This window comes from Hetaerina americana, unplaced genomic scaffold, assembly GCF_022747635.1.
Source record: "Hetaerina americana unplaced genomic scaffold, ioHetAmer1.1.p SCAF_16, whole genome shotgun sequence".
In the NCBI taxonomy this organism is placed as follows: Eukaryota; Metazoa; Arthropoda; class Insecta; order Odonata; family Calopterygidae; genus Hetaerina; species Hetaerina americana.
Window position 1 is genome coordinate 8,193,141 of NW_027286719.1, and position 26,997 is coordinate 8,220,137.

General features: G+C 37.3%; 1 protein-coding gene across 2 annotated transcripts; it reads left to right on the forward strand.

Annotated features, from left to right (window-relative positions):
* The first annotated feature begins 252 nt into the window (after nt 1-252).
* On the forward strand, nt 253-10,004 carry LOC139687041 (uncharacterized). Of its 2 annotated transcripts, none has more exons than XM_071584144.1 (8): nt 253-568; nt 733-967; nt 1,058-1,183; nt 2,737-2,887; nt 2,985-3,147; nt 6,912-7,125; nt 8,020-8,148; nt 8,287-10,004. In XM_071584144.1, exons 1-8 carry the CDS (start codon nt 422-424, stop codon nt 8,508-8,510), a joined length of 1,389 nt encoding a protein of 462 aa, XP_071440245.1. In that variant the 5' UTR covers nt 253-421; the 3' UTR covers nt 8,511-10,004. The 2 variants fall into 2 exon arrangements, with proteins under 2 accessions (XP_071440245.1, XP_071440246.1); XM_071584145.1 differs by having other exon boundaries at nt 2,985-3,078.
* The last annotated feature ends 16,993 nt before the right edge of the window (nt 10,005-26,997 follow it).

Sequence of the window (26,997 nt, forward strand, 5' to 3'; positions counted from 1 at the left end):
ATTGATGCGTCGTTGCAGGCGTACTTCATGTCCAAAACTTAGCTTTTCACAAGGTTGGGAACAGATTTTTAAGTTCCGTTATATTGTTATAGAAATATTCTCAATTGGCCCTTAATTAAATATATAAACCGCGAGGTCAAACACCGCCCATTGAATATAACATAGGACGCCTACATCCATCGAGTCGGTTTCCTTCGTACACTTGAATCAGGCGCCTCAAAGCTTGGAGAGGAACAAATGCGTGAACCGATTCAAAGCGTTTAATGTGTGCTTCGGGACGCACCCTTAGGAAGTTCGCAGATCTTGATTTTTGAGCTGTTTCTGGTAATGATTTGCGCTCGAAGCGTCAAAACATTAAGAAAGGAATATAGTTGACTTTCCTTGCGAAACCACCATTGTTTTTTGTCCTGAAATTAATGATATGGCTTCTGCTTATCGGTATTACGGAATGCAATGTTTGCCTTATGAAATGATCGAGCATATAGTGAACTTTATGGATGGACGTTCGTTAATCAGAGCTAAATCTGTATGCACGAGGTGGAACGAAGTTGCCACATTATTTGACAAGGTAACATATTCCTTATTATTGTAATATATAATTATTTCGCGAGACAGTATTTCCGGATTGTACCAAAATATAATCTCTTCCCCTATGGGTTCGTTATTTGGCATTAATACCGTATATATTTATTCTAAACTTTAATTAACTGATTGGTGTGCTCTATATTACAGAAAAATGATCATTGGAAAAACATATGTTTCGAAGAAATATCGCGTTGTGTCTTGCTGGAATTGACTGTAAAAAAGTATCCGTTCTGGCGACCGAGGAGCAAAAGTAACGAACAGTTAAACTGGAAAGATGTATACCTGACCTGGTTACATTGGAGGGCTCTCAGTAATTCCGTCTACTACATTGACGTAATTTCGGACCATAAGTCTGGTTGTATAACATGCTTAAAACTTATTGGTGAGGCAATGATTTTACTCGTTGATTTTGCTATAACCCTCTTAGCAGCTTTATCCACTATACTCCCTGATCAAAATGAAATAATTTCAGGGAACTCCATAGTGGTAGGAATGGGGAATGGGGAAATCAAATCATGGAAAGCAGGAGGCAGAGAGCCTTATCTTGTATCAAGACATCATTCCAGAGTAAACTGCCTAGAAGTAATGTCTATTTTAGGTGAGATAATTTAATTTCTGACAATGAGGTAGTATCACTTCTGTTGGACTTACTGATAGCAGCAGTGAAATATTACGTTAATTTTGAATTTTTCGTTAAATTTGGACATCGTATCAATAAATGTTGTTATTATTGTACACTTAAATCTGAATGACTGCTAATAACAAAGTTCTTCCAGGAGAAAGAGAGTATTCAGTTGGCAGTATGGGATAAGATAATGGTGGCAAAATACAAATGAAAATATATGTATGATGGAAGTGACTAAGTGCAGACAAATAGAGGTGCTATGAAATAATAAAAATGATAAACTATATTGCAGTTTGATGCTGTCTACTAGCAGAAGCTAACATAGAATAATGCTAACACAAGTGCATCCCATCACCATACTATGTATCATCATAAATTGTAAAATTTGTAAGCTTTCTGCTATTGAAGAAAGATCATCATAAAGACTGTATAACAATTAGTGGTTTGATAGAATCTGAACAATGAGTGTAAAACATCATGATCAGGACACTCTTTTAGCCTTCACTCTTGTAGGCAATGGTGCTGTGCCTAATTCTGTGGTTGAGTGCCATGGTGATCAGCACAATCTCCCACCTGTTGCTCTTCCACCATTACCCACGAAAAAAATCAGTTCTGGCCATGGAGAATCCTCTTCAGCTGCCAAGGGTAGCATTGTGATACTCTTAGGCATCAGTATGAGATGACCTCTTGCTTTATGGAAAGTTCACTCATCAAAAGTCATGATAAGTTTGGTTATATATTTATATTTACACATTGTTCTATTTGAAATGATTCACTTCTCATTTTCTCACCTCACGAGGCACTCATCTAATTCCTGTGAGTGCATGGTGACTGTGGTGTAATGGGGCAGAATTTTGGATGGGCAAGGTGGACTTGGATGGAGAATGGACTTGTGTTGGCTGTGTGCATATGTTGAAATGATAGAAGTAACGTTGCAATTCCATGCAAACTTTATTAAACGCCCAATCTAGGTTTTGATTGTTGGATGTCATCATCAGGTTGATGATGACATCCAACGTCAAAACCTAGGTCATATTTTTAATAAAGTTTGTGTGGAGTTATGAAGCTATTTTTTCACTTCAGTTTCTGGAGTAAATTCCATAAAGTTACCCCTGTGACAACAAATTTTATGTACATATGTTTAAGCAGGCAGGAAATTTTAAATGAAACGAGTTAGTGACAGCAGCTGAGATGTCCTTAAATTTTTTAATGAACACTTTGAATAAAGATTTCTTTTGGGGATATTGATGACATTTATTTACACTGGCAACTGTATTGTAGGACTATGTGTCAAAAATACCATTTATTTGTATATAGTGTGGACAAAAAACTATGAAATGGTAAATTAGTAGCAGGTAAAACAGTAGGCTGTGTGATTTTTTTAAGCGTTTTCAAATGAATGGACTAAATATTGAGACTGCAGTTGGATTGAAGATAAGTTATTAGGTCATCAGCAAAAAAATAGGTAATTTTGAACCACTTTTTTTATCTATTAAGACCTAAAAAAGGATTTTTTCCCTTTCAAGATAAAAGAAGAGGAGATGGCATTAATCAGCTGGACTACATATTATCAACTTCAAATGACAAAATTGTGAAAATATCTTATCTGATAGATGAAGGCATGCCACCAAATTATTTTGATGTTTACCATCATCAACATTGCATCACTATGGTTAGGTATGTAATTTTGCTGTATTGTTGTAAAAGTTGAATAAAATTTTGATGTATCCTTATTTTTTTTCTCAATTGACTGCTCATATTTAATTAATTTCAGAGCTCAGCAAAGTTACTTCACCACTCTTGATGAGAGTGGAACTATTGCTGTGTTTGTTGTGTCTGGACCAAGTTTTGATGATGATATGCCACAGGTGAACTTACTTGCTCACTACCGCCCTAATATTCCACCAATCCTGTCTATGAATATATGGGGAAACACGGTAATTACATTTCTCTTGTGAACCAATGCTTAATGTGCATGATTTTGTGGTTGACCTATTTCATTTTATGATCACTCTCCACAATCAAGTAAAGCAGCATTTGGTAGAAATTTACTGTCTAAGGAGCACACTTATTTTATTAGGAATTGTCTGGCCGTACCTTATTACTAGCTGACAAAGCTAGTAAAGCTAGTGACAAAGCACCGTCATTCTCCAAATCCAGGTATATTATTCTCCAACACTCAGCTATTTGGTTTGAAACTCTTCTTTGATCAAATCAGGCCCATGGCCTCAAATTCTTAACCCTTGATGTGCTCAGTCAAAACGTAACCCTTTAATGTAACAGTCTTTGTATAATTTGTTTGTATCTTGTGTATTATACTGTAGAAAACTTAATGAAACTTAAGAATTTGCAGCCAGTGAAAATTTTCTCAGCATCACTGATCAACTGGTGGACAATTACCATCTACTAATCTAATTAACATTTTCCATCTATTTTAATCTACCACCTTGATAAAAGATGCATTATTTTTTACTTTGTAATGGCTGGTCAGTAACCCAAAAGTTCTGCTGTTTATTGAATAAAGGTCATTGCTAAAAGATCCACCAAATAATGGAACTCTTAGCTTACTTTTTGCTGCAGGAAACAAGTGCTTTCATAACCTTTCATCCAACAGTTATTATTTTTAGAATTTTATTGGCAGCAGCACAGCTAGAAGATACTACTATCACCTTGTTAAACATAAAAACATCAGGCTCATCTTTAAAAATAAAGGAATCTTCTGAGTGGGTTGGTGAATTGTTCAAGAATTCATGTGGAAAACTGTTCCATATCAATTACTCCTTGTACTAGCCCTATGATTTTCCTACCACTAATCCATCATAGAATCCCTGGAAATTACACGCTGAAATATCAAGGGGTATGAAGGATAATTTAGCGATGTATGTTATCACTCTTTCAATATTGACGGTTGAACCGTATTCAGTAAATGCTAAAGAATATAACTGCATTCAATCCTGTCTATTTTTAGATGCTTTTTTGTTCCAAGATCAATTTCAACAAAAATATTAAATGAAACATCAGTATGATAGGGTATATGAATACATGTAAATGGATCACAGGCACAAGGCCCTGAATATTCATCCTCAAATATAATTAAGTCTTTTGAATGGTCTCGGACGAATGGGATGCTAATGGAAGGGTAGGGTGAATCACTTTTTCATTTCTATTTTATGAATAACCTTTATTGTTGCTCTTTAAGTGCAATCAACACTGTGCTAGCACCAACAAGGCCATGTCTATACTGTTACACTTGATCATTTGCACTCACTATTTTCATCTCCCAAAAGGGCATGGAGTGGGAAAGGAAGGGATTTCTGAAGTCTTAGTGAGTGGATGGGTAGACACTATTAAAGTACATTCTTGCCCTGAGGCCAGATGTCACAGGCCCACTGGCTACTTATACTGCTCCCCCCTTCAAAAGGAAAGTTGACATGTGAGAAATTTTTCTCTGCCTTATGGCATACTCATAGCATGGAAATTAGTGCCGGAAAAGTGAATGAAAATGACATCATTATGAAAACCACAAATATATTTTTGCCTAAGATATTAAAAGATGATTCATCTCTGTTGTTTATAGTGTTTGAGTTGGGAATTACCCTGTGGTTATTTAACTAGTGATCCATTGGCATATTTTCAGAATTTATCCTTTGGGTTAGGGTTAGCTAATTTTTTTTATAAATAATGGTATTTTTCCTTTAGTCAATCTTCGTTCATTCTTTGGCTTACTTAATCGTTTAGAGATATGCATTCATGCAATTCTGTGTGCAGCAAAAGTGTTTCTTTTTGGCAAATACAAGGGTAGTTTGAAAGGTTCTCGGAATCACCACTTCATGCAAGCGCTAGCAGAACGAGTTTCTCACGTAGTAATAGGTAAACATTCATGAGTAAACACGTAAGGTGTTAGTGTTCTGGGAAGAGATCTGTGGTATGGATGCCTCTCTGTTGTTGTCCCGTGTAGTGTGTTTTAAAGATAGAAAAAATTAAGATTCGAGCAGTGATTAAATACTTCGTAAAGAAAGGAAGGAAAGCAGTTGAAATTCAAGTGACATTCAGGACACTCTTGGGGACACTGCTTCTTCAGATTCGATTTTTTCATGTGGACAGGCGAGTTTAAGTTTGGTCAGAACAGCTTAAATGATGATCTTCATAGTGGTCTGCTGAAATGTGCCGCTAGTGCAGAAATTATTGCAGAAGTGTATAAGATGGTAATGAAGGATCACCGACTGAAAGTAGCGAATAACCACTGAAGCTGTAGGGATGTCATCTGAATGGGCATATCACATTTTAACAGTGGAATTGGAATGAGAAAACTATCTGCTAGGTGAGTGCGGGGACTCTTGATGTTGGATCACAAACTCATCAGATTGGAAATTTCCCAGCAATTTTTGACCCATTTTAAGAGCAACGAGCAAGATTTTCTGCACTGGTTTGTGACCAAATGAAACTTTGGTCCACTGTTATTCCACAGAGACAAAACTGCAGTCAAAGCAGTGGAACCATCTTCATTCAACACCACCAAAGAAATAAAGGCAATATGCGTAGTGGGCTAGAAAGTTGATGCTTCAGTTTTCTGGGATGCAAATGGAATCCTGCTGATAGATTATATATCCCATGCTCAAGCAATTACTGGGCAATACTACACTAATCTACTGGTCCAAATACAGTAAAAGATACACGAAAAAAGGTCAGGTTTTGGCAAGGAAGAAAGTCATCTTTCATCCAGGCAATGCACGCCCACACACTAGTGTTATTGTCATGGAAAAAATGAATTAACAAAAATAAGAATTATTGCCACACCTGCCTGGTTTGGCTCCATCAGATTGCCATCTCTTCCCCAAGTTCAAAATGTTCCTTGGTGGATGGAGATTCTCTTTAAACAAAGAACTAACAGCTGAAGTAGATGGGTATTTTGCAGGCTTGAAGGAATATAATTTTCAAGATGGGATCAAGACATTGGAACATCACTGGACCAAAAGCATTAGTGTACTGGGAGACTAAATTGAAAAATGAAAAAGTTTCACCGAGGTAAGTCGTATATTTCTATTCCATTGCGAGAAGTTTTCAAACTACCCTCGCATTACCATCAACCCATTGCATTTGCAATGGATTCTCTTCTATTCATAGTATGCCATAGTATCTGTGGTGATGCATATTATATTTAACTCTCAGGCTTAATTATTAATGTCCTAAGTGTTTCAATTATTTATAAAAAATCCCTTCACTTTATATTGGAGAAAGTATGGCATTTTATAATATGCAATGCTTTCACAATGAGTTCAGTTCTATGTATTTAAAAATATTTAAGTATTATGAATTCGGCTGGAGTACATTAATGAGTGAAATGTATACCAATTTTCATTTGTTATTTTCCATTTTGCTATCATTTTTCCTTTAGAAGGCAAACTTTTTGGAAATATAATGTGTCCAAGGACCAGTGTACTGATGTTTTGCCCCAAAAACTTTCATAGTGAGGGATGTTTCAATATTTGTTGTTTCATGTGCATTTATCGTGCGTTTTTCAGGAAATAAATGTGAAGGTTCATCAATTTTGTTGTAATAAAGGACCCACGTTTTTCTTGTTTTTTTGCCATTGTTATTACTTCCTGTCATGCCATGGGCCACATTTTCAATGACGTTTCTTAGCATCAAGGTGGCTTCATTTTTGACAAAAAATGGAATTATGTTTACCTCATCATTTCAGATAACAGGCATGACAAAGGATGGCACAATTTTGTCTGCTGACTTCTTCAAGGATGGGAAAAGAATGAGGGTAGAGAGCACCCCTGAGAATGGTACTGTTCACGTGACTGTTGTTCAAAATTCCTCTGCTTATGCAAATAAGGTCAATCAGTACAAGGAAATAGAAATAATGCAGTATTACCATTGGAGGGGTGATATTTTCATGTGGATTACAGGTAACTATTTTGCATTAAGTTACTATTATTGTTATTGGAACAAAAAAGGTTATTTAAAACCCTTAGAGCATTCCAATGCCAAGTGCTATAATTTAGTATTTAGATGAAAACCCTAAAATATTGTGGTCGTGCAATATAGGTATTTAAGGTTGGTGGTCAGCAGTGCATTATTTGTAGGGAGAAACAGGATATCTGTAAGTAATATAAGTAAACCCATCATCCTAAATCAAATTTTCCAGGATATTTAAATTAGCAGTACTAGAGCAGCAATAACCCCCACCACACGATAAGCCATGGATCAACATAGCTATATCACAAAAGGGGATATCAGCTTAGTTCCTTCATGTAAGAATAAATGATATAATAGAACTGGACCCCAAACAGATTTAAATACTCTTCTTGCCCAGTTCGTGATTACAACAAAAGCAAGGTTATATATTATAGCAACTTGGATCAAATAATTGTAAGGTGACCTTCATGTTATGAACACTCATTCCCTTGAATTTAAATAATGAAGTGTCTAAAACCCTCAGTCTGACCCCTGCATGCTCACATGGCTAAATGCATATGTAGTAGTTATGTCAGAGTTCCCATGGGAAACTTGCAAATTTATTTGATGCTTCCATGGAAGATATGGCGGGGAAAATATTTTTGAAAGTGTATTTAATGTTATCTCTTTTTCTGTGGAATCTGTCATCTTGATGATCATTATTTTGGAAATCATATTTTCTTTTTGGTTTTAAATATTATTTCGTTATAAGTACTGCTTGTCAAAAGTTTGCAATACTTTTTTAATAACATTATTCACATATTTCATTTTAAGTAAATATGTTACTTTATTATATTCATTAAGGTTACCATTAATGTGAATTATCTGTTCTTTTGGATTTCAAGATGATCATAACATGCTCATATCTCTAAATGGAAATGAGTACTATGAATACAATATCGAACGGATTCTAAACACTTACCCAACAACAGCCTTGTTGTATGGGAACATGTTAATCCTTGGCTTGGAATCAGGTGTGTACCAATAATTTTCTCATTTTGTCAATTTACATAATTTAAACAGTGGCTACACATGCTATGTTATTAGTATTGAGATAAAATAGTTAAGGGCTAGTGATACTTTGAATTCATTCTGCTTTTCTTGAAATTCAGGTGCAATTGTGATGTATTATGTAGAAACTGCCGAAGACCTTGTACATCTCAATTTACGTGCACATCATTGGCTACATGATATTGCAAATGACCCAATAATCACAATAGATATTTTGGAGACTTCAGCAGGTCCTGTACTGGCTGTCTTGAGTCACACTAATGTTTATTTAATTGAATGGTCATTTAATATTGAAGATGTTATAAGTGGTGTAGCAGATTTTTAGTAGTCCATTTTCCATAATCCATGTTTCCTCATTAACTAAGAACAGCTCTATCTTGATCCTATTACAGAGGAAAACGTTTTGTGTTGTAATTTTGGTCAATTTAATTAACTGCTAAATGAATGATCATTGGCTGGTATTTTTGTGAAGTGTATGATCTCATCAAAAGTAATTTCAATGTTTGTTGGAAGAAAGTAATAAAAAATATGTCATTTGCTAATAATCTGTGTTAAAAAGTCTTAATTGAAAGGCTGCTGAAGATTTTTTTAAATTTTGTGCTTCAAGAGTGAATGGACTTGATTGTCGATTCTAGGACAGCATGAATCTTGTTGCCATTTTATCATTTTAATATGTTTAAGAGGCTGTATTAGTAAATAAATGCATTTTACATAATATATGGGTCATGGTAGTCCAGGGGATAGAGCGTTGGACTACTGATCGGAGGGCCTGGGTTCGATTCCCGGGAAAGCCTCTCTGGGCACCTGCAGCTCCACCCAAGCTATGAGATTTTTCGGCTACCAGATCTTCCTGGGAAACCATAACCGGCACAGGGAAAGGAACTGGCCCCCCTACCCTGATGTGTGAATTTCACATGCCGTCGGGCTTAGTACAGGGTGAACTCTACCATCACCTACCAAACTGACCTTCGGTGAATTACTTTATTTATGGTATATATATATTATATGTATGGTACTTGCCCACCACTATCCTCAAAGCCACCGCCCAGGGGCCGAGTGACCAACCCCTGCGGCACTGTGGCCGCTGGATGACGACGCCTGGGAGCCCGCTTACTCTCTCCCTAATTGCACAAGTACCGGGGTATCCCTCCCCTGCAGCGTAACTGTTAACTTCTGTACACCGGCCATGGTTGGTTTATTTTCGGGGTTCCTTCCCCTATTTGGATTTTTTGTCCACCCCGGGTATTTTATTTCCCTGGTACCTTCTATTTCTAGCGATCATTCCCCCATACACAACCTGGGGAGGTGCGAGACAGGAGAAGCCAACGAAACTCCCCACCAGTGTGTGTGCGTGTGTGTCTATATAAATAAATATACATATGTATGGGTGTGTGTGTGTCAATATATATTTATATGTGTGGGTGTCCATATATATTTATGTGTGGGTGTGTCTATAAATACATATTTATTCATGTATGTGTGTTGAAAGGATTTGGCCCCCTACCCTATTGTATGAAGTTCACACAGTATTTAGTGTAGTATTGGGTGAATTTACCATCACCTACCAAACTGATCTTCTATTGAAGTGGTTATTTTGGTAACATTGAATAATTTCATATTATTTAATTGTTAAGAGAATTGGATGTCTTATCATTGCACACTGGTTGCGATGATTGTTTTCAAAATGTTGTTTCTAGATAGTATTTATATGAAAAATTAAAAATCATGGTATATTTGTGACTTGGGATAATTTTACTATCAAGAGAATTCGATGTCTTATCATTGCACAATGGTTGCTTTGTTTATTCTTAGAAATGTTTGTAGATAGTGTTTATGTGAAAAATTAAATAACATTGTGTATTTTTATATTTGGATGTCATGTTATTTCATAAGAGAACTGGATATCTTTTCCTTTTACTCTGGGTACGATGATTTTTCTTCAAAATGTTTTTTGTGGATAGTCTTCATGTCAAAAAGAAACATTATTGTATGGCAAAACTCAATTAGTTTTTTTAAGTGAACTCCCATTGCAGACATTTCTATTTAAAATTATATTGGAAAACATGGAGTAACATTTCACCTGAGGGTGTGGTTAATCCTTTTAAAGGCCATTCAAGGAAACCAAGGAGGTTCATATAGAGTTTGGCAATTGAAAATTACCTTTTCTGTAATCTTCCACCCCTCTGAGGCTCCTTTTGGTCATGTACCCTCTAAAAGAATGTCTCCTACTTGGGTCATTATAGAGAGACATTAGTGCTGAAAGTGTGGACTTAGTGTATTACTTCTCCCTATTGTTCCATGGAAGATATATCCTTTCCTTTACTTGGGTCAGGCTTCAAAGACCATGTCCAATGATGGCCTCCAACTCTCCTGTGAATGTGATTCAATAGTATTAGTGCACAGCACAAGAAGTTTGTTATTCATTACGTAAATGGTAACCTATCCTAATATGATAAGGTTTCATGAGCTTTTTAGAAGTAAACTAATTACTGTCTTAGGGTGAACTAGTTATGTTCCAACTTCTATTTATCTTATAATTCTTCTTGGCATATAGTACTGCAAGGCCCACGAGCCTTTCATGCCCTAGCTGGAAGAACTTTCCTAGCCTGTCCATCTCCCATCAAAGAGAAGCACGACAGTCATTTTGTATAACTGCTGGTGCTGTTTCTTCCTTGAGGATTGATTTTACCACTTGCCATTGCATTAAATTCTGTGCATTGGGCATCAGTCATCTTAGATAGTGACATGCAATTTTTTAGAGATGAGTTACTGAAAGTAATTTGCCTCTAATTTTCTCAGGGAAAATATTTTGTGCTTCAAAATTTGATGCCATATTACAATGTGACCCTTTACAAAATATGAGACACCAACCTAAAAAATATGACCGGCAGAAGTTTGAAGTAGGCGAAGGTCGGTATTTTTGTGTGTCATATATGGCAGGTGAAGACGAGAGGGTATAAGTTTAACAAATTAGAATGGGAAAATAATTTCAATATTCACTAAAATTCTAAATATTTGAGAGAGTATATGATTGAAATTTTTATGGTGAAGGTAGTCATTAACCCCTCCCATGGACTACAACCTGGATGTGATGGAATGGCTGGCTTGTGTGATCCGATGACTTCTAGAGCTGTGCTGGCGGTAGCAATGATAATTGCTTCTGGTAGGGTCACCCATACCAGATAGGTCAAATGCTAGGAGCCAGACGATAGATACTCTGCACAGTGTCTGTTCCTCAGTGAGATGACTGCAAAGATATCTGACCCAAGAGGAACGGCCATTGAGTGATGGTGTTACGTTAAAATAACTATTGAGGAAGGCAACAGGAAACCAAAAGTAATGCTTTTATTTTTTAAAGTAATTTATGGAACAGAGTTGAACAAACACTTAAAATTCTTCAAAGTACTGTCCTTAGACCTCCGCATTTTTTCCAGGTGCCAACACTGCCAAACCTCCCCCCACCATAGTCCTGACATCACCCCAGCAGATTTTTTTTGTTCCCTTGTATTAAGGCAACCCTGAAAAAAATCCATTTTTTGTCCATAGAAGAGATCCAATCAGTAGTGATGATGACCTTGCAAGAGGTCCCCAAAGATGCCTTCCAAAGTAGATTGTAGGCTTTTGAAATGTGGGTGTGGAGAAGAATGGAGAAGGTGAAATGGACTGAGAGGAAAACAAATCAGGAAGTACTAGGTATGGTAGGCAAGGAGAGGGGATTGTTGAGAGGAATCCTAAGGAGGCAGGAAAAATGGATGAAGACTCTATTGATCGGCAGTGGGATGTTGAAGACTGTAATAGAGGGGAGAATGTTGGGCAAACAAGGAAAGGGAAGGAACAGGAAAGGCACAGGATAGGAATGTTGGACTGGATGAAGGGTGGAAGAAAGTACACAAAGATGAAGAGGACCTTATTGCAGAATAGGATACTGTATTGTGTTTTGTCAGTAGGTAGTTATTTGGTAGTTATGCCCATCCAAAACCTGTCTTAACCGGTTGATTACTTAAAAAAAAGTCAAATTACCAGCTATTGAATCATGTAGTAACAAGTGTGTAAATAGTAGAGGATTTATCCCAAACCTATTAATGTTACAATATTTAATTTGAGTAGATTTTTGAGCGCTATAGGTTTTCTTATACTAGAAAATAGCAATTCATCAACAAAAGTGATAATTGAATTAAAATTCTACTCAATAAGTGTTCATTTAATTCTGTACCTCTACAATATTTTTCCTAATAAATTAATCACCATCCTCAAAAGAGTGCACGGGTATCTTTCAAAAATCATGAAGATTGTTCCGGTATAAACATGTATGAAAAATCAAGTATAATCCCTTTTCTTTTAAATTCTCTGGCAATACCTAATGGCGTAGAGAGTATAAACCCAACAGTCTGATAATAAAATCAGTCAAAATAGCCTGTACAATTCCCTCTGTTAACATAGATAGCAATCAGTAACTAAGGAAATCATTGCCAGAGAAAACTAAAAAGCCAACAATATCAACATGCTCATTGGTAACAATGAGAGAAATGTAAGCAGAACATTAGTAGACCAAGAAGAAATTAGCTTGATAATTCAAATGAGAAAGAACTTAGGGTGAAAAAATATGCACCTTCAGATTTAAAAAAATAGATCAAAGGAGATATAATGCGAAGAACTGTTATTTGTGAAAGAAGAAAAATAAAAAGATATGGAGTAAAAGAATTAGGAATTGGAAAGAATTAGGAAATGAAGCTTTATCTCAAAACTTGAGAATTTGGGAGAGAAAGAATAAGTAGTAAGAGGGGTAGTAAATTTGGGAAAAATCTTGGTCAAATGTTGAATTTAATAATATTTTTTATTATTTCCCAGTTTTGTCATCAACTGAGGATTATCAAATCAGTTTTAATTAAATAATAAATGAATTATAGATTATCAGAAAATGGAGTGGATTATTAACCCAGTAAATACACATGACTTGAACCCATAGCAAGTGCTTAAATGAAAATGTCCATTCCTTTAAAACTGTTCCATATCAATTACTCCTTGTACTAGCCCTATGATTTTCCTACCACTAATCCATCATAGAATCCCTGGAAATTACACGCTGAAATATCAAGGGGTATGAAGGATAATTTAGCGATGTATGTTATCACTCTTTCAATATTGACGGTTGAACCGTATTCAGTAAATGCTAAAGAATATAACTGCATTCAATCCTGTCTATTTTTAGATGCTTTTTTGTTCCAAGATTAATTTCAACAAAAATATTAAATGAAACATCAGTATGATAGGGTATATGAATACATGTAAATGGATCACAGGCACAAGGCCCTGAATATTCATCCTCAAATATAATTAAGTCTTTTGAATGGTCTCGGACGAATGGGATGCTAATGGAAGGGTAGGGTGAATCACTTTTTCATTTCTATTTTATGAATAACCTTTATTGTTGCTCTTTAAGTGCAATCAACACTGTGCTAGCACCAACAAGGCCATGTCTATACTGTTACACTTGATCATTTGCACTCACTATTTTCATCTCCCAAAAGGGCATGGAGTGGGAAAGGAAGGGATTTCTGAAGTCTTAGTGAGTGGATGGGTAGACACTATTAAAGTACATTCTTGCCCTGAGGCCAGATGTCACAGGCCCACTGGCTACTTATACTGCTCCCCCCTTCAAAAGGAAAGTTGACATGTGAGAAATTTTTCTCTGCCTTATGGCATACTCATAGCATGGAAATCAGTACGGGAAAAGTGAATGAAAATGACATCATTATGAAAACCACATATATATTTTTGCCTAACATATTAAAAGAACTAAAGTTCAAACCACCCGAATGACTGGTTCTATGCAACAAATACACACACTTACAGGAATCATCATGGCTACGAAAGTATTCTGACTTCCCGTCGAGCCTTAGTACCTTAAACTCCATGAGACTGGCACCTACCGCGTACTAGGTGTCAGGGGCTGTGACTGGTTAAAGATGACAAAATAAAATTCAAAGGCTGAACCCCCTTATTATCCATGCAATTCAATAAATTGACTTTTTCAAAATAATAATATCAGTCTCATTAATACCACCATGGAGATTCCAATGCTCACACTTGGAGGACATCTAATTCCTTCGGCTGCCCATCACCCTTTCCTTGTTTTGTCACCATTGTGAGCAACTTCTCTCTGCTGAATTACGTAATAATTACCGGTATAAACAGAGGGCAAACAAGTCACCATCCATGCAGGTGGCTCAACTGCATTATTGGTGCCATCCCTCTACCATGCTCTTCAAATCTTTCTCATGAAATCTGCATTCTCCTAGGTGGAAACCAATTCCTAATCCAACTTATCTGTGATATCTTCAGGTGTAAACAAGTCTTCTATATTGGGACATCATAATAGTGTCTATCTTCACCTCAAATATCTCAACATCAAGATGACACATTTCCCTGGAGCTAGCAGTAATAATGAATGAATGTAAAACTCCAATGGTCGTAAACAGTTTACCTTTCTAAACAAAGTACAATAGAAATTAGTTGGCTAGCACCACAAGTCAAGAAGGGGTAAAAGGTAAAAAGGAGAGGATAAGAAAGGTGAATACGAATACGCGTATTTTGGCCACAAAGTAGCCCTCTTCAGCGTACTGAAGGGTAATCGTCATGACAACACAAGTAGAAGTGAGAAAGGGTAAGGGCAATCCGAAGAATATATAGTGTTACATGTGGGGGGAGGGGGGGTGGTGAAAAAGACGAGAGCCAATAGACAAGGCTGATGGTAGCGGAGTTTGAAAAGATAGGTTATGTAGTGAGGGGGAGGGGGAATTACGCAATCAAGGAAATGACCGTTGCAAAAAGGGGGAAAAGTGAAGGGGATGCTTAGCACAACCGTTAAGCGAACGTAGATGGGGAGGGAGAAGTGAAAGGCAACCTACAGACAAATAACCGTTGAGGATGTGGGAAAAACCTTACAGAGGATGAAGGGAATACCTCAAAAACGGAGAATTGAAAGTTTAGGAAAGGGAAAGGTGAAGGGATGGAAAGCACAAACATTGAAGAGACTGTACGTTTACAATGAACTAAGGGCTATTTTAAATTTAACAGGGAGAAAGGCGAGGAATATGAAATAGGTCCTGTGTCACTGTTTAGGAGATTGTCTCTGTTTTTGAAAATTAAAATGCTCTCATAAGCGTCCAGTAAATTATTCGTAGTTTGTTTTAGGAGATTTTAATTGTCTTTTGTCATGTGGTGTCCTGTTTCAATTAAATGCTGTGCCACACTGGATTTGTCGGGTTTATTGTGTTTGTAGTGGGCGTAGTGTTCTGTATATCTAGTAAGAATGTTTCTGCGTGTTTGGCCTATGTAAGAAGCTTGGCAAGTCCCACAGTTGATTTGATAAATGCCAGACTTCTCTGTTGTAGGTGTTTTGTCTTTGGTGTTTCCTAGGAGCTGTTTTAGTTTGCTGTTGTTGGTGTAGGAGATTTTCGTGTCAACAGTCTTGAAAATTTTTTCGATACCTCTGGTTAACTGATGATAGAAGGGTAATTTAATGTATTTCTTATTTGCATCTTTTTTGTGTGTGGTGGACGTGGAGATTAATTTTTTAATTTGTGTTTCTTTAATATGTTGTCAATCAGTGTTTCTTGGAAACCATTACGTTTGGCAATATTTTAAATGTATTCTAATTCTTTATTGTAAGCCATGGTTTCCAAAGGGACATTTAACATTCTGTGTATGAGAGAATGGTAGACTGTGTATTTGTGGCTGGGATGGTTAAAAGAATGTTTATGGATGTAGTTGTTTGTGTGTGTGGGTTTCCGGGATATGTCAAAAAGTAATTTATCATTCGATCTATTGAGGGACAGGTCTAGGAAAGGGAGGATGTTATTCTTTTTGGTTTCAACCGTGAAATTGATGGAAGGGAAAAGACTATTGAGATTGTTCACAAAGTTATTAAGTTCACACTTGGTCGTATCAAATACAGAGAAGATGTCGTCAACATATCGTAAATATACCGCGGGGAAGTAACTGAATTGACACTCTGTTTAGAAAGGTAAACTGTTTACGGCTTTTGGAGTTTTACATTCATTCAATATTACTAGCCGTAAGAGCTCATTTCTATCAATAGCAGTAATAAGAATTTTCCCTTGATACCGACTGAAATCCAAATGATATCCATTAATATTCCCCTCATGAGATATCACAATTGCTAAAATTTTCTAAGGCACCTCTCCCTTGTATCTATCACCACTGATATCCTCACATGAGTTACGTTGCTATCACACTACTAATGCCACTCTATCACTCATGCCACTCTACCAATATTTAGTATAGAAAACAGCCAAGCACTGCTGAACTGCTTTAAACAAGGGTGGTGCAAGTGCACCATATTTATCTACACTAAATTTGTTAATTATATTAGAGATGTATTCTTTTGAGCTGGAATGGTATTTCTAGAGTGCTAAGTTACAATTAATAGCAAGTTGTTTGAATTGACTGATAGAAGTGGGAATATCAGGAGAGTATTTTAGTCCTTTGTCAATCAGATTCATTTCCGTTGTTTTACATAGGTTTGAACAGGGATAGGTTAACTACCATATTGTCGCTAAACTAGTAATCCTTTGGTAATTTTTCAGAATTTTTCTCTTTTGTAAGGGTAGGTTCATTCATTTTTTTGTGGTGGTCATTCATTCAGGCATTCAATGATGGTATTTTTCTTTAAGACAATCTTGGTTCACTCTATGGTGGACTTAATCATTTAGAGGCCCATTCATGTAATTCAGCATGGGACATAAGTTTTGGCTCAATGACAAGTATTACCATTTCAATAACAACTATTACAATGGACTTACAAAATCCCTCTGTCTCAACTCATGGCCGGTATTAAATGAACAGTTTTGAACATGAATTGTTCTCCTTGCTACATCTTTTCATTCAACTCATACATTACTAGTACTTGTATATGAATGCTGTTCTCTGTGTTTCAATAAGGACAGTGAGATTATTTAACAAGTGTTTTCTTTATAACATTCTTTTGACAAAAAAAATCCAGTTCATGTTTTAGTTGGAAAGTAAAGAGAGTTTTTATTCATACCAGGGCTGAGAAATAATGAGGGGTTGAAAGAAAGAATGTGTAATATGCTTTTCCATAATCAGGAGATCTCCCTCGTTTCTTTGAAATTATGCAGCATTGTGTGTCTAATATGCCCTTGCATGTAGTTCAGTGACACAAATGCAATGACAATGAGTGTGCTTGAGATTTGCCTCACCTACCGGAATGATTTACTAATTTGTTACTTTTAATGTTTTCATTATTTTATACATATTTGGATACAAATTAATGTCCATTGATTTAATTTCATTTCTTCTAAATTCAACATAGGTGTGTGTCAAAAAAGTTGTTTAATTTTAATTTTTCTGCAAAGGTCATAATTATGTATAACTTAAGAGACAACTTTCGAAGCCAAAACAGCATATGAAATGGAAACAAAAAAAAAATTAATCCTATCCAGCGGTACCTATTTTGGAACTCATGATTCAGCTTAACCTGAAGATTATAAGAATGAGTGCACCACCTCCTGCTGAAGGGTGTCTTATTAATACATCAAAGAATTACTTCTCTAAAATATCAGTTCTCTCTTTCTTACAGTTATATATTTGGGAATATGATGTGAGGGCATACAAGTACTGAAAATAACTCTTCTCTGTTTTTTTCTTGTTGGTACATTTTGGATGAAATATTTATGTAAATCAAAGTCATAATCATGATTGACAGCCCCAAATGAAATGATGGAAGTTTTTTAATTAATGATTTATTGATATTAACATTTTTTGGAAGCACAAATATATTAGTTTGCTATTTCTTTGCCTATTTCTTGCTAAGCTGTGCAGCCAGTGCTGTTAAAAGAAGCCAGTGATAAAAAAATGTAGTAGTAATAAAAATCTTTATTACCGAAATGTTTTTTCCCATTTTTGGTACTCTGTTATTCGAGGTTTATGATTATATTAACATAAGTGCGGTGCATTAAATCATTTTTGTATTTTATTTTCAATGATAACGTAATCACATTTTTTCAATAAGCTACTCTCCATAGAAAGACAAAATTCCATTGGAATAATATGAAATACTTCTGCCAATGTTACTTTCGAAATGTTTATGATATTATTATGATATGTTTATGAGGCCAACTAAATACTATAAAGATAAACGTTCCTCATTAGCACGTGCACCCAAAAATACAAATACCGACGTTTCACTCGGAGTGCTTCAGGTAGTTCTTAATGAGGCCACTAGATGACTTGACATCGTCGCCAAGTGGCTCATAGTGTCACCACTTCGAATCCAGACAATGATTGGACAATTAATATCTTTATACGTTAGAAGGGTAAGAAAGGCATTATTTTTTAAAGTATTGATGTTTTATATAAAATATGTTGATGAGCATAAACTATTACTCAGTTTCGTGCTAAAAATAGGGAAAAGGTAGAGAAAGAAGGGACATCGCAACGCCGTATAGGTAGGTATACATTTGGGAAAATCACTGTACAATAGATGAAAGTTTCATTGTGCAGCCATTTTCTGTAGACGCGAAATATCTTATTTACCTTATTTGATCCTCGTAAGATAAATATCTAATCCTTATATGCCTTATCAACGCATCCATCTCACACACTCCCTTAAAAATGTTGAACAAAAGTTGGGGGATTAATCAGCCCTTTTCGCACCATTGTTTATTTCAAGTTAGTTTGGTTTGTTAGTGATTCATGTTTATCCAATCTTACTTATTTACAGGGTTCGTCCGGAAAATAAGTGTACTGAGCTCAGGAAAAAAAATTTATTACACTTTTTCATATCTTAAGCTAATATTCCTCAAAATAGGACCCTTGTGAGTCGATACACTTGTTCCAGCGGCGTTCCCATTCCTGGAACGCTCCCGCGAAGGCATCATCGGGAACCTCTCGAAGACACGTCGTCACGGCCTCTTTGACGGCGTCCAAAGTCCCGTATCGCGTTCCTTTCAAACTCCTCTTTATCTTCGGGAACAGAAAGAAGTCCGATGGTGCCAAGCCCGGGCTGTAGGGCGGGTGCGGCAGCGTTGCCACGCCGTGCTTGGCCAAGAAGTCCGACACGACAAGCGCGGTGTGAGACGGCGCATTGTCGTGATGCAGCCGCCAAATGTTTTTGATCGCTGGCCGGACGCGGGCGACTCGTGCACTATTGTTTTTGGCACATTACACTGCTCTGCTATCATCCGAACACTAAGACGACGATCAGAGTTCAGTGCATCGCGAACTTTTCGCACATTTTCGTCGGTGAGTGTCGTTGATGGGCGTCCAGGCCGTGGTTCGTCGTCGACCCGTTCTCTGCCCTCCACGAACATCTTGTGCCACCGAAAGATCATGTTTCTGGACATGGCTGACTCCCCGTAAGCCTGGTTAATCATACCGACAGTTTCGGTAGACGATTTCCCAAGCTTTACCGCAAATTTGATGGAATAACGCTGCTCCAAAAACTTCGGCATCGCGTTCCGTGACGTGGGTCGAGCGTGGAGGTTCGCGTTAACAGAGCTCCTCACTACACCACAGCTCAGAGCCGACTGCCTTTTTCAGCGTCGCTTGCCAACATACCCCCCTCCAATCGCAGCCCGTCAGAGCGGTGCTGGGCGCGCCTGGAGCGGCGGGAAAAAATCAGTACACTTATTTTCCGGACGAACCCTGTATACCTACTGTACCATTTTTATAATTCGCTGTCAAAGAATTCAACTGAAATTCATTCATTCTGTACCAAAGACGTTTACTACTTCCCAATCTTTCTCTACCTGATCCCATGCCAATACAAGTCAACAAATGCACAACAAACTTCCCTTCGTATATTATTACATGTTTTCAAGTACTTGCTGAAGAGTAACAGGTAATACCTTGCCTCGGATTCATTGCCTCGGATAATGCCATATTGAATCTCCAGATTTTGTTCAGTGTACTACTGCCCTACGATCATTGCGGTACACTTTAACTACTAATTATCTGCATTCTAAAAATTAATCTTCCTTGGACAAAAAGGCACACTTAGTGAACGTTAACTGACCGATGTCTCAGGCTAGTAATAAGCAACTTTCCCTTTCAATTTATTTTTCACCAATAATAATAGTTATCAACAAATGCAGATTTTCCATCCTGCAAAATTCCCAGTGGTATTACAAGCTCACTTTTAATCATATCAACTTCTTAGTAAGCAGCAACGAATGTCTCCGTTGATGGTACAAATGATGTTCACCATAGAATGATCTTCATTTTTTTTAACAAAACGTTTTTATTCATCCTCCAAATTCTGATTCTCAAAACATTTCCGATTGGATATAGCGCACCTATTCCATCTTTTTTTACAGTGTGCGGAGATATCCTGGGAGGCATTTCTTCATAGGTCCTCAGCAATTGCCTCAGTAACGCTTACCTCTGCTTCGTTGATGAAAAATGCTTTCCACACAGTTGTTTCTTCACATCGGTGAGTAGGAAAAAGTCACACGGAGCCAAGTCTGGACTCCAAGGAGGACGATGAACATTGATTTGATTCACATTGATTTTTACGAGATATCCGGCAATAAGATTTGCGATATTCAATCGTGAATTATCGTGGTGCAGCATACCAACTGTTGCTTGCTGCTATTTGAAATGAAACCTTTTGTGACTGATTCTACGCAGAGTTTTCAATGTATCCTCACAGTGTGCTCCATTAACAGTTTTGTGCGCTAGTACCATATAGTATAGATGATGTGACCATAACTTTTGTAGAAGCCACCATTTTGGCTGATGTTTGTGGCACTAGAGAATCCAGCTCAGAGCGTTGCTAATTGCCATCGGGATCGAAACAATGTAGTAGCGTCCTATCTGCAGCAGTCAGCTTCAAAAGAAACTCCTGATCACCCTGTAATTTCATCTTCAACTGCGAACAAACTGGACTTGATCGTTCCGTTCGGGAATGAACCGAGTCAGAGCCCACTGCGCACACCCGCATCTCATGGGCAGTTTTCCTGCTATCAACGTGTGGGGGAAACCCAATGAAAAAGTCTGTATTAATAATAGTGATTTTAGCGCCATTGGGTAATCTCTCACAATGTTATACTTTCTCCCATATTATGCCACCTCCTTCATCCTAAATTAATAGATGACAGATTTAACTTGTCCTGAATCCCCTCATCTTAAACACAGCAACTATTAGTTTTAGTACAACTCGTCCAACATCTCCCCTCTTTCGCATTCACGGAGTGGTGAATGCTGGGCACTTCCTCGTCCACTTTGATTCCTAATCCTTTGCTGCTTCTGATTTATACTCCAAGTACATGTTGTGTATGTTTAATAGGAATTGTGAGATATGGCATGCTTCTCTTACTTCTTCATGCTTGATTTTCTACCTTTCTTCTCTCAGCTTTCATTCGCATTGTGGCGACTTAGTTCATTTAGTTGATATATCATTGTTCTGCTATCGTAAATCATGCGAAGTACTTCCAAAAAATTGAGCATCTAATTTCACTCGACATTATCAGAGACCCTCTCGAAGTCCACTAAAATCTCGTACAATCCCTTATTGACATGAATTATTTTTTTCTATTGGTACCGGCAGACAGGTTGAGTCTTCTTTGGCATATTTGTTATTACAGAATCGAAATTAGTTTTCGGGCACATTTTCTTTGATATTTCTTCCTGTTCTTGTGCATATTATATGTATGTGTATTTTGAACACACGATGTCGACCTTGTCGTATGTTTCCACTGGACTCGAGAGTTGTTGTCCTAGTATCGCTCTATTCTCGTTATCTATTGCAATATCCTCTTCTCCAATGCTCGAGGAAGTCTGTCCCTTTCATGGCTGCTTTTGATAATTTCAAACAGAATTCCCTTGACTATTCCTCCATGCAGCTAAATGTTTTCTTCGTCACCACCTTGATAACATTTCCGGTACCGGGAGGTTTATTTCTTAAAAGCCTTTCACCTCTCTATCGAATTCAATCTCTCAGTATACATATGGTTGTATCTGGGCGACCGGATCATCTTCATCCACCTCACTTTTACATCACTTACAGCAATTTTCCAGTGGTTCCGATCCCGATTAAAATTCTTTAAAATGTTTTTACAATCTATTTCCGCTCTAAATCTCTTGTTACGGTATTCTCATTCGAATAACTGATGTTTCACCATTATCATTATTCTTTTTATGTGACTTCTCCTCAGCTTGTATGCTATTTAGCCGTTGCTCTTCTGCACATTGACTTCGATTTCTTTGAAGCAGGTTTCAGCTCATTATCCGGTATTCATCGACCTTAGTATGACTAGGATCATGCATACAAATACATGTCATGTGATACATCAACCATCAATGTTTGCATTGGAAGACCAAACAGTAAGTTTAACCTGAGGTTTTGAATTCGATGAAGGATGGAAGTATTTTTCCTCTAAATTACTCTGAGAGGTTGTAATTTCTTTTGACGGAACTGCTTTGAAATTTAAGCATCTTAATATGCCGAAGGTATTTGAATTGTTATAATACTAGGGGTAATGAACTTTTGAGGGTAAATACGAGGGTAATCCCAGAAGCACCCGACCCAACAAAGAAAACACAAATTTTGGAAAAAAATTATTTATTTTTCAACATAATTTCCTTACAGCTCCATTCACTTTTCCCAGCGATTTTTAATGAGTGTAATATCCTTTTTGTAATAAGAACTGTCTTACTCCTCAAAATAACCATTGACTGCCGACATCACTTCTTCACGGTTGGAAAATCTTTGACCACCGAGCCATTTTTTCGTTTCGTTGAACAGAAAATAATGGGAGGGGGTTAAATCTGGCGAAGAGGGTGCATGAGGTAGCAATTAAAATTTTAATTAATGAATTTTGCCCATTGCAATAACGGATTTGTGAGATGGTGCATTGTGTTGATGGACCAACACTTTCTTCTTAGGCAATTGCGGCCACTTTTGCTTGATTCCTTTGGTCAAACGCTGAAATAAGTTCGAATCAGACTCGCCGTTGATAGTTTTTCTTTTTTCAAGATAGTAAATGAAAAGTATACCACGCACCTCCCAAAAAACCGTTGCCATGACCTTGCCTGCAGATTAAACGGTCTTCGCCTTCTTTGGGGCCGATTCTCCTTTTTGAATCCATTGTTTTGATTGTTCTTTTGTCTTGGGTGTGAAGTAATGGACCCATATTTCATCCATTGTTATGAAACGGCGCAAAAACTGTGCTTTGTTGCTGTGCACTTCTGCTAAACACTCAATTGAAATATCTTCACGACACTAGTTTTGCTTGAGTGTGAACAAACGCGGCACCCATCTTGCACACAGCTTTCTCGTGCCCAAATTTTCAGTTCATAGGCGATGCACTGTACTTTTTGAAATGCCTACTATGTCTGCTAGCTCGCGAACTTTCAGTTGACGATCATCCAGTGTCACTTTGTGGATTTTCTTCACCGTTTCTGGAGTCGTCACCTCATTTGGTGGACCAATGCGATGCTCGTCGTGACAGCCCGTACGGCCTCGTTTAAACTCTGCTACCCAATATTTTATTGTGGTAAACGAAGGAGCCGACTCACCCAGAGTAGAATCCGGTTCAGCTTTTATATTGGTTGGGCTGAGGCCTTTCTAATAAAGGTATTCTATCATATAACGATGACCAATTTCCTCCATTTCACAAATTCACTGAAAACGTTCACTATTGATGGCTGCCAGACAATAACTAAACAACGTGGCGTCTTCAAACTTGAAGCATATGCTTATTAGATTGCATACTTTTTAACGGAGTGATATTTTCAAACAGCTACCGCCATCTATAGGTCAGGTCGGGTACTTCTGGGACCACCCTCGTATATCCTGCATTTATACCTGTATATGCGTGAAAACGTCATGAATGTTATATTCAAGGTTTAACATTGTTCTCCAGCTAGTTTAAAGTGATTTGAAAATAAGGCAGGCTTTTTCTCATACGGACGGCGTTTTAAATAGAATTTTTTCTGGCTTTTATTTCTGTTGCAGGTACTAATGCCAGTATTGTGCTAATGTATGATGACTTGATGAAAAATTCACATGAATTACATGTGTTCACTCAATGGTGATTTGCACTTGCTTTTTGTATTAGAAGCAATATGTATATGAATACAGGAATGCATTAATAATTTTAAGCTTGATATTACTAATAAATGCTGGCTATTGATTAAATACAATTTCATTTAACTCGACACCTTGATCGCTGCCAAAAATTGCCATGACATGTATTCATGAAGATATTTGATTGAAGATGAATACTTAGCGTAGTAAAAAAACCTTCGTGGCGGTGTACCTGGCCAGTAATCTCAAAAGTTTCCGAACTAATGTGAAGTAGCCATCGCGAAGCATGAGAATTAAGAAACGCATGGTGAAAGTAAAATAGATGTGCTTTAAAGATTTAAATGTTATTGTAAAAATTGTGTTACAAGGTTGGGCATTTTACTTGAAATTAAATACCCATGTTTCTCACGAACAATGAAATATGTGTCAAGTCGAGGAAGGATCGTTTGAAGTAATTCCGAAGACGAAATTTTCCGAGTCATCATCCACCCCATAGCAATTGCTTTACTTATTTGTCGTTGCACAAACACTGATATTTGAAAAGTATTTTCGCTTGAAAATAGGTGGCAACAGCAAGGAACATACGTGAGGCCGCTAATTTGGGTCCTCAAATATTTATTTATCTATTATCGCATGAGTAAAGAATTTCGCCTTCTCACGTTCACGCGACGGCGGCTTGTGGGGTAAAGCGCTCACGTGGATAAAACTGAATTACAAATTATGGACGATAACGAACGTTGCCTGGGACCCGTTTACTTCTCATTCCACCCTATCAACCCATCCTCCTCTCTGCGCCCACGACCCAATCCGCCCTCTCCCACTCAGCAAACGCTTTCCTCCTCCCGAACAGCGCCCTCAGTTCTCCGTCTCTCCTCTTCGATACATGTTTGTGTTCTACCATGTGCGTTCAGATACTGCCGGAGGGTGAGCATCAAAGGTGTTCACATGCGACGAAATCCCTCAGATTTCCGATGGAAAGATAGCAAGTAGTTCTCTAGAAATTATGAAAAAGTTGGCTATATTTAACTTTAGTTTATTACGCATGAAGAAAGCATTCCTTAAATTGAAGATTAAGGTAAAAACTACATTTATGGCTTGGATACAAAATTCGTTCGAAAGATAGTTTAAACATTCCGTTTTCATGAAAATATTAAGGATACCAATGTCATGGCTCTAATTAAACTTACTCAATCCCATTTTAGTTTCCAACGAGAAAAATACATTCGAATTAGAGAGTGAACTCTTCCAACACATACTCTCTCAGTATCATAAAGGAAGGTAAAAATTATGACAGCCGTTCATTTTTCACTTGAAACAATTGAATTAACCTGAAAATTTTGACTGGACGTGTCTTTTTTCAAAAGAAAGCAAGGAAACGGCTAAAGTGTTTGGGGAAGTAGTCACATGATTACAATCGCGTGTTCATTGGGAAAGCAGGCACCGCACCTACCTTATTTTACCATTCATGGACGCAATGAACTCCCCATCCATGGAAAGCGAGGAGATTAATTTGATTTGCAACAGGATAGCTGTTTTGAAAGGGAGCTGAAATGGTCTGACTATAGTCCATACCATTTCCTTTTGTTTGTCTGAGAGCATTCGCAGCTCACACCTTTCTCGGGCCCATGTTTTCGGTCGCAAGTCGATGCACATCAATTTTAGGGATGCCCAGTTAATCTGAAACCATTCGAACATTTAACTTACGATTCCTGTCCAACGAAACCTTCACTCTTGCAAGATTTTCATCACTTTTTGAGGTCGAAGGTCATCCTGAACGTATGGCGTTTTCAACATCTTCTCTACCCATGCGAAACTACTTGTGCCACTCAAAAACACCCGATCTACCCATGATGTTATCACCATAAGCTGCCTTGAGCATCACATGCATCTCTTCCCCAGGTTTGGCCAATTTCAGGTAGAATTTGATGGTGTACCGCTGTTCCAATAATCGGTTCATGACGGAGCGTGACAGGTCACGTTGTAGAGGTTCAGCAAACGAACGATCCGCACCCCGCAAAGGCTGGGAGCCAACGACCACCTCATTCCAGCCTTTCCTGAGACTCTCTTCCATTGAACCCAGCCAGAGAAACATCCGCCCGTCCGTCTGTGTATCCGGAAAAAAATTTCTGGAATTTTTTGGAAAATTAATTTATTGTATTTGTAACTAAGAACTAGTGACAGCAGTAAAATACTAAATGTCATGACATTGATGCTTGACTCGTTGTAAATTATTAATCTTATATGGCTATGTATCCCTTACGCGGGAGGGGAAAATGTTCGAAGTCAATAATGATTGTTCATATGCAGAAGCACCCAGAGGAACACGTCTTCGCACCAAGTTTATGGAAATTTTGAATCTTTCGCGAAAATTTCCATTCTCATTTGATTCTCTCCCCACATAGAATTTCACTACTTTTCACTTACTCCATGCCATCAGAAAGTTTTTAAAAATTTAAATAACCCATGATAAATGATAATATTTGGAATCCTTTTAATGACAGAAAAGTAATGCATGAAGCTCAGGGGGTGGTGGAATACATTTATGGGCCTACCGAGTTTTACTTTTTATCATAAGAAGATAGAACTTCTCTAAGAAGGCATATACTGATAAAAATACGTAAACTATGTAAATGATTTTTTATTAAATGATCACTCATTATTTTACTAGGATATGATGGTTTACTCCTTAGCAGTTCACTTCAAATGAATCTAAATGCATGAGATTTTTACATTTTGTTCT

Bases quoted from the DNA above. Each gene is read 5' to 3' on its own strand.
- LOC139687041 (XM_071584144.1), top strand. From the start codon at position 422: ATGGCTTCTGCTTATCGGTATTACGGAATGCAATGTTTGCCTTATGAA. The intron at 968-1,057 runs GTGAGGCAATGA...AAATAATTTCAG, and splicing joins AACATGCTTAAAACTTATTG to GGAACTCCATAGTGGTAGGA. The intron at 3,148-6,911 runs GTAATTACATTT...TCATCATTTCAG, and splicing joins TGAATATATGGGGAAACACG to ATAACAGGCATGACAAAGGA.